General features: G+C 24.6%; 1 protein-coding gene across 1 annotated transcript in view; it reads left to right on the forward strand.

The window, feature by feature from the left end:
* The first annotated feature begins 5380 nt into the window (after positions 1-5380).
* LOC117176339 (jerky protein homolog-like) overlaps positions 5381-9283 on the forward strand; it is a 16636-nt gene continuing 12733 nt past the window's right edge. The window contains exon 1 of the mRNA XM_033366578.1: positions 5381-5842. Coding sequence (XP_033222469.1) covers positions 5495-5842 — 348 coding nt within the window. The 5' untranslated portion in view covers positions 5381-5494. The remainder of the gene's footprint in view (positions 5843-9283) is intronic.

Consider the following 9283-nt stretch of genomic DNA (forward strand, 5'->3'; position numbering starts at 1 on the left):
TCGCTTACAGGAATGATTATCACTTAAACCATATTCATGCCGATCTGCCCTGAAATGTTGCTTGCCAATCTTTTTACTTTTCGCACGAATATTTTATAATTTAGAATCGAAACCGCGCATTCTATGGAAGCGACGGTGCTGTTCGTAGCGGATGGAATGCAAATTTATGCGATCGTTACAGACTGACGTGCCCTGGCGCCACCTACCTCTAGCTTGACAGTGAAAGAACCTCATACTAGTGTCCGGAGCCTGATGGTTTCCGAGCCGGTACTGATGAAAAAAATTTTTTCGACAGCTAAGACCGGTTCCGCTCTTATCGGTATATTCTAAACTAAAACTATGTTCGGTCCCAGCTCGCTAGATGGCGCTGGGGCAAAACGGCCGACTAGGGAAACTTACTTTTGAACACCCCTCGTATTTCCTGAATTTGAATTTTTGGTTACAAATAGTGAGGTTTCGCCCTGAATTTGTATTAATATATCCTGAATTCTTCTAAATTTACTCAAGTCTACTCAATATACCTAAAATTATTAGGCATTTCATAACATTTTTATGAATTCTCTTTAGTTTTTCTAAACTCTTTTCAAAGTTACTCAGCTCAGTGAATTTCTTTTTATTAAAAAATTTTTTTCATTTCACGTAATTGTTTGTAAATGCAGCTTTTTATGAATTTCATCGAATTCTTCTTATTTTCCTTAAATTCCTCTAAATTCACTCAAACTTTACAGAAATCAATGGAATCTTTCAATTTTTTAAAATTATTTCCAATTCATTTGAATACTTTTTTTTGTAATAAATGAGTATGGTTTTAAAGATTTGAAATTATTTTGTGGAATTTACTCTGAATTCATATCAAACTTTGGTTTTAAATATTTCATTTATAATTACTGACTGTATATTTAGAATAAGATATTTGTAAATATTCAGCAATTTTTTCCTTAATTAGAAAATTAAAATTTTTTAAATTATAGACTAAAAAAATATTTTTAATAAATTAAAAGCCTTTAATTATAAATATATCAATTTGAAGTTATTTAAAAATTGAAATAGTTTATAAATTTTCAATCGGTTAAAATGTGGAAATTCTTGAATTTTGAACTGATTTCGAATCATCTTGTAAAATAAAGTATTATTAACTAAAAAGGTTTTTTTTATCCAAAATGTTTGATTTCAAACACTTCTAATTTTTAATGTGTTAAGCATTTAAAGCTGCATACTTGATAATTAAAATCCAAAATTGATAATTTGCAAGTGAAAGATTGTTAAAATACACATTGTCAATTGAATCACATCACTATTGAAAAAAATAAAGCTGCAACTAATCAAACTTGGAGAGATTTTGTGTTCTAAAAATGTTTTTAATTCCCATTCAAAAAATAAATGCACTGTTGAAGAATTTTTCAGAGAAAGTTGAATTTTAAACAAAAAAGTTAATTTTAAACCAAGAAAAGTATATTTTGAACCAAGAAAGTCAACTTCTCTATAATGAAAGAGGAATTTTCAATTTAAAAGAACGAATTTTCTATAAAGCAGTTGAATTTTGCAATTGAATCGAACGAAAAAAGGCGAATTTTTAACAAAATTGATGAATAATTTTCAACAATATAGTAAGGTTTTCAAGTCAAAAACACAAATGTTTAAGGAATGTGTTGAGTTTTAAATCGGAAAAGAAAAATTTTCAAAAAAATAAAGGTATTTTTAAATTATGAAAGATAAGTTGACAAACAAATAATTGAATTTTCGAGCCAAAAAGACGAATTTTTTAAAAGGCAGTTGAATTTTCGACAAAAAAGTTCATTTTCAGCCACGAGAGTTGAATTTTCAAACTAAAAGGACGAATTTTCAACAAAACAGTTAAATCTTCGACCAAAAAATGTGACTTTGACAAAATAGTTGAACTTTCCACAAAATAATACATAGTTAATTTTTTTGCCAAATACATGAATTTTAAAATCAATTGTTAAATTTGTAGTTAAAAAACTATTTCAAAAAATTGAATTATAAAACCTAAAAATGAAATTTAGGTACATTTTTATTGAAAAAAAATCATTCTCAAGCAAAGCATATAGTAACTAATACAAAAAAATATTTTCATTTTAAATAAAAAGCAAATGAATTTCACCGAAAGTCAAACATTTAGATGAAAATTAATACATTTTCTTGAAAATTCATCTCTTTCGACTGAAAATTAATTTTTAAGCTCAACAATTAATATTTTAGGTTGAAAAAACGTTTTTCGGTTGAAAATTTTAATTTTTTACAAATTGAAGTATTGAAAATAGAACTAGTCCATTTTGTGTTGAAAATATTTTCTTTTTAGTTAAAAATTTACTTTCTTTCTTGCAAATTGAACTATATTGTTCAAAATTCAATTTTTTATCTAAAAATGTCACTATTCAATTTTTTAGTTAAAATTTTGACGTTGGAAATTTAACAATTTTGTTGAAAATTCGTTTTCTTTTAGTAAAAAATTCAGCTTTTTAATTAGAACTGGAAATAATTATTTAAAAATTTATGTATTTTGTTGAAAACTTGTTATCTTGTTTGAAAACTCCTAATTTCGGTAAAAATGGAATTATTTTATTTTCGGTACAAAATTTATCTTTATTATTTGAAAATTATACTATTTGATAAAAAAACAAAGAATGTTATAAAAATACGTGATTTAAATTTTTTCCGTAGATAATAATGTTATATGTGTATAATTAAGAACTATGCAAGAAAAAGTGACCAGTAATTAAAATCAGGGTGGCCGTTTTAATCGACGAAAAAATTCCCGGTTTTTTCCCGGTTCGCAAACATTTTTCACGGTCAATGAAATTAAAAAAATAAAACACTAAAGCTAAAAAAATTTCCACTTGAGGTAATAAAAACTGACTGCAAATGAAAGCAGTCCAAGTGGAACTGTGAAATTTTGAAATTATAAAATTGAAATTTTAAAGTTTTCAATTAAAAAATTTTGTATTCAAATGCTCAATAATTTACGCCTATAAAATTAAAGGTACTAACATTTTTCAATATAAAAAAATATAAATCCACGTTATCATTTTCAATGCTCTAAATTAAAAAATCAATCAGTGAACTTTAAAATTTTCAAAATTATATAATTTTAAGAAATTTGAAGCTAAAAACATGAAATATTGAAAAATTGCAAATTTTTTCTTAAATTTCTTAAGTTTCTTAAATTAGAAATTCAATTATTTTCTTTTTAAATATTTTAAACATCCTTGGCAAGCTTCAAAATCTTGAGAAATCCAGAAGTTGTTTTAAATTGGTTTTAAGTTTAAAATTATTTTGGAAATTTTTTCAGAACTTCTAAATATTTTTCAAAATTAATTGAATTTTTTCTATAATTTTCAGATAAACCTGCAAATTTTAGAAAATTTCTTTAAAATTTGGATGTATAAATAACAATTAAAGATTTATTATTTGAAGGCGAAATTTGAGTAATTTTAAGAAATAAGTAGAAGTTTTGACAATATTAATAGTTAATGTAAAACTTGAAATGATAGACTAATATAAAACAAAATGTAGATTTTCGCTGATGTTAAGCAAAAAAAGTAGATTCTTTTTAAGAATTCTGAAAGGATTCAAAAGAATAAAAATATTTTCTTAAAGTTCCTAGGAAAATTAAAAATAACTTTACATTTTGAAAAATTATTTTAAGAGAATATTTAAAAAGTTTTTCAAAGATTTTAACAAAATTTTCAAAAAAGATTCTAGAAGAGTTTTAGAAAACTTTTTAAAATTTGCATGAAAATTTTTTATCGTTTTAAAACTCCTAAATATCTCTTAAAATTACTCAAATTTTTTCTACAAATGTTCATTTGTAAATTACACATATTCAGTCAAAGATTCTTTACTTTTAAATATTTGGTTTCAATTCACATGTCTTAAATAAAAATTCAAATATTGCTAAATATTCAATAATTAATCTTTATTTTAATTAAAAATTTCGAATTTAACGGGTTAAAAAATGAGTATTTTAGATTGAAACAATATTTTAAATTTAATAAATTTCTTTAATTATGAAGTTATTTTTAAGTTGAAAATAGTTTATAAACTTTCAGTCACATGTTCACATTTGTTTAATGACTAAATTTCAAATTGAAACCGTTTAAGTTTTAACGTTAAAATCTGAAAATTCTTAAATTTTGAACTGATTTAAAATCGTTTTGTCAAATCATTTTTGTTCAATTTTTATTACCTAGAGTACAGATGAATTAAAAAAAAATAATTTATTTATTAAATAAAAATGTTTTTTATCGTAAATTGTCAACAACAAAGGCTTTTATTTGTTCGAGTCTTTAAGAAAGCATTTAAAAATTCTTTAAATTAAAAATGTAAGTTCAGAAATAAAAATTTTTAATGGAAAATTTTTAAAGTAAAAAAATTTTGAATTACGCATTGTAAGCTAAATAATTGCAGAATTGAAAAACATACAAATTCTACTAATTATTTAAAAACTGTTGAAATCGAACGTGGATAGATTTTTCTTCTACAAATTTGTAAAATTCCCGGAAAAAACAAAATTGACTGTCATTCCCCGGTTTTTCCCGGTCTTAAAAAATTTGTTCCCTTCAAGCTTCGAATGACTTATCCTTTTAATTTATTTAAAGAATAAATAATTTTACAATGACTTTTATTAATAATTCGTATAAAAAAGGTATTTCTTCAATTTAAATTTGAAGGGATTTCAAAGCATTTGAAATATTTGAGGACATAATGCATTTTCTAGAATTTCGGAAGTTTTGAAACGATTTTACAAGATCTATAACTTTTTAAGATATTTAAAAATATTAAACATTAATTGATCACACTTCCGAGGATTTCAATGGTTGATAAATCTTTGAAATAAGGAATTTTTGACAAAAAAGTTGAGTTTTTAATAAAGAAATTTTCAACCAATAAATACAGTCACAACTACGCAAGAAAAAGTGGCCAGTAATTAAAATATTAAATTTGTTCTCTTCAAATTGAATGACTAACTCTTTAAATTTATTTTACAAATAAATAACTAATTACGTTTATTAATAATTTTTATAAAAAAAAGATAATTTCATTTCTTAAATTTAAATGGATTCAAAACGTTTGAAATATTTTGGGATAAGATTTCCGAAGATTTCAATGATTTTAAAGATTTGAAGGTACTTTAAAGCATTTTTCAGGACTTCAGGAAATTTCGCGAAATTCCATAGAGTTTTACGAAATTTAATAACAATTTAGTGACTTGAATTTTCAACTAAATTGATCAATTCACAAAAAAAAGGAATTTTCAAGAAAAAAGTTGACTTTTTAATCAAGATGAATTTTCAATTTTCAACTAAATGCAGCCGAACTCGGAACACCGGATTTGTGACCGCAAAGTGGGGGGGTGGAGAACCGTGAACTGCCGCCGCGGCCGCGGGGTTAACTGCGTCACGTTGTAGTGCTGCATCAATTTTGCTGTCAGTTTATCGCTCGCAGTTTCGCTAATGCATAAATAAATGCAAAAATGCCGAAGGAACACAAAAGAAAACGTTTAACCTTTAAAGAAAAATCTCAACTTCTACGCGAAGTGAAAGCAGGTGCCTTAAAACCGTACGTGATACAGAAATATGGTATCAGTGAGAGGCTATACAGACAAGTGTTATCTCGCGAAAATGATATGAAATATAAGGGTGAAAGTTATGAATATCAGAACAAGAAATCGTCAAGAACGTGTATTCATGTGGTTTTGGACGCTGTTATCTTCGAATGGTATAAACAAGCGAGAGACAGAGGAGATCCACTATCCGGGCCTATTATTCAAGAAAAAGCTCGCATTTTAGATGAAAAGCTCAACGGTTCTCAAACTTTTAAAGTGAGTAAGCAGAAAAAACATTATTTTAACGTGTAACAGCAAAAGTGTTTTGTTTTCTTATGAATCTATTCAAAAATTCATGAATTAAAACAGATTTTTTTTTGAGGTTATGTTTTGCTTGCTAACATTGTTCGTAAATAACTTGATGCGCGTATTTCAGAATAATTACGGCCAAATAATGAGAATGGTATTTTATTTCGCCCTTTCGGAATATATGAGGGAGTGACGGTCAAAAATCAAATGCGCGAAATTTAAACTTCATTATACTTTGCTATTTTCGATAGAACTTGAAGAAAATCATACATCAATTCTCAGGTCCGAATCTGTTCCAGGGTTTCGAGCGGTCTTAAAAACCTTGAATTTTTTACGAGAATTTTAAATTCAAATCATTTTGTTTGCTTTTAACATAGTTATTTTTTTTGAAATACGAAGAATAATTTTATTCTTTTAGTCTTTATCAAAGAAACATCTCGTTTCGAAGAAATCGTGCCACTGAAAACTTATTTATCTTTTATTTATTAAAGAATAAATAAAGATATTTCAAGGCACTTTATGTAGAAAGTTTACACACGGTTTTGAGTTTACACAATATTTAAAAATTTTACAATATTCAAAAAGATTTTAAAAATCTTACAACAATGTAACAAAGGTTTCATATATTTTACAATTATTTCATAAAAAATTCAGAAAGATTTTAAAAAAATACGAGTAAAAAAAGATTACAGTACACCAGATTTTCAAGACTTCAAAACTTTTCAAAGATTTGAAAATTACCAATTTTTTAAAAAGATTTCACAAAGATTTAAATTATTTCAATGATTTTAAATTAATTCAAAAAGTTTCACAAACATTTCTTCTTCAATTTCTTCTTCAATTTTCAATTATGATAGCATTCAGTTTAGAATGCAAATTTCAATTAAAAGAATTTCAAAATTTCAAAATGAATTTCAAAAAAATTTCAAAATTAAAAATTAGAACCGTTTAAAATTGAAGATTTTTGATAACAAACATTTTTAGTTGATCAACTGTAAATATGAATTAAATTATGATTTTTAAATTTGAATTGCACTCTATAATATAAAAAATAAATAATTGATTGTAAAAAACGATTCGGAGTTAAAAATTAAACTTTTTTAATTGGAAAGTCTTAAGCAAATGTGAACGCCCTATTGAAACTTTATAAACTATTTTTCATTTTTAAATAACTTTTAAATAATATATTTATGATTAAAGGCTTTTATTAAATTTCAGTCTAAAATATTCCATTTTTAAACCACATAATTTTAAATTTTTCATTAAAATTGAATAAATTGAGGAAATATTTAGAAGTTTCGAAAAAATTAAAAATTAATTAAAAATTTAAAATGATTCCACGATCTGATTTGAAACCAAATATATATTTTGGCAGATTTCGAACATGAAATTTAGAAACTTTTTAAAATTAACATTTTTTAAGATTGCTAGGAAAATTGAAAATGATTTTTTTTAAATTATTTTAAATTTGAATAATTTAAAAATATATTTAGAATTTGTGAAAAACTTTTAATAATATTTTTTAATTCGAAAAAATTCGAAACAACAGCTAGATGTTTCAAGATCTTGAAATAGAATTTCGAAGCATTTTAAGGATTTTTAAACTATTTAAAATTAAAATAATTTAATATAATTTAAACAGAGATTTTTCAATCTTTTACCAATGTATAATTGGAACAAGAAATTATTCAAAATATTAACCGGAAATTTCAAATTTTAACAAATTCCGAGCTAGCACTGCAAATTATCGAAAAGAAACAAAATTTTGAAGTGGAATAGGATTTTTTTCCAAATAATTGACTTTTTTCCCCAAATAATTGACTTTTTTCCAAATTATTGAGCATTTGAATACAAAAATTGTTAAATGAAACAACTTTTATAAACTTGCTTTCATTGGCAGTTCGAATAATGTAAAAATTTAAAATTAATACAAAAGATTTCACAAATATTTCATAAATATTTCAGAAAGCTTTTTAATAAATACAAGAATTTAATAGATTTAAAAAAGGGTACGGTACACCAGATTTCTAAGATTTCAAAACTTTTAAAAAATTTGAAACTTTAAAATTTTTTAGAATATTTCAGAAGATTTGACATAGATTTAAAATATTTAAATGATTTGAAAGAAATACAAAAGGTTTCACAAATATTTCATAAAAATGTTAAAAATATTTTAAAAGATTACAAGAATTTAATAGTTTTAAGAAAGGGTACAGGACACTGGATTTAAAAGATTTTAAACGATTTCAGATTTTTTAATAAGATTTCACAAAAATTTCATACAAATTTCAAACGCTTTCAAATCTTTTTAGAAGAGTTTACAAATATTTCAGAAAGATTTAAATGGAATGCAAGAATTTAATAGTTTTTAAAAAAGATACAGTTCACCAGATTTCAACGCTTTTCAAAGATTTTAAAAGATTCAAAGATTTGAAACGAACGAAAAAACATTTCACGCACAAAAATTAAAGAAAGATTTCAAAAGTTTTCAAAAATTTTACAAAGATTTCAAGATTTTACGAATATTTAAAAATAATCTAAAATATTTCTCAAAGATACGAAAGATTTCACAAAAATTTCCTAATGACTTCGAAAGAATAATAGAATTTCAAAGATATGAAACAATTTCAAAATTTTGTACAAGGTTTCAAAATATTTTACAAATATTTTAAAGAAATTATAAGGATTTCAAAAGATTTTACCCTGGATACATTACATCAGATTTAAAAGGTTTCGAATAATTTAAAATATTTGAAAAATTTTCAAATATTTTTAGAAGATTTCAATAGATTTCACAAATATTTCAGGAATTCATGAGGATTTCAAAAAATTTCAAGAATTTCAAAGATTTAAAAAAAGTTGAAAGATTTTAAACGACATCAAAAAGTTTCAACAAAGAGAAGATTTCAGGAGATATCAATGATTTTAAACGAAGCATAACATTTTAGGTCTGGATTTTAGGGAATTTAAGAAAAAAAAATTTCGATTTTTCACTAAATTAGGGGTTGAAAACGGGGTGTTCCGGATGAGATAGGGGAATGAAACTTTTTTTAGTGTCTTTGTACATCAAATGGAACTATTCTGATATATGACATTTTAATTCTGGATTTTAGGGAATTAAAAAAAAAAAATTCGATTTTTCAATATTTTAGGGGTTGAAAACGGGGTGTTCCGGATGAGATAGGCTAATGAAACTTTTTTTAGTGTCTTTGGACATCAAATGGACCCATTCTGAAGCATAAAATTGTAGGTATGGATTTTAGGGAATTTTTTGGAATTTTTTTTCGATTTTGAAATATTTTGGGAGTTGAAAACGGGGTGTTCCGGATGAGATAGGGTAATGAAACTTTTTTTAGTCTCTTTGGACATCAGATGGAACCATTCTGATGCATAACATTTTAGGTGTGG

Source organism: Belonocnema kinseyi, chromosome 7 (assembly GCF_010883055.1).
Source record: "Belonocnema kinseyi isolate 2016_QV_RU_SX_M_011 chromosome 7, B_treatae_v1, whole genome shotgun sequence".
NCBI lineage: Eukaryota > Metazoa > Arthropoda > Insecta > Hymenoptera > Cynipidae > Belonocnema > Belonocnema kinseyi.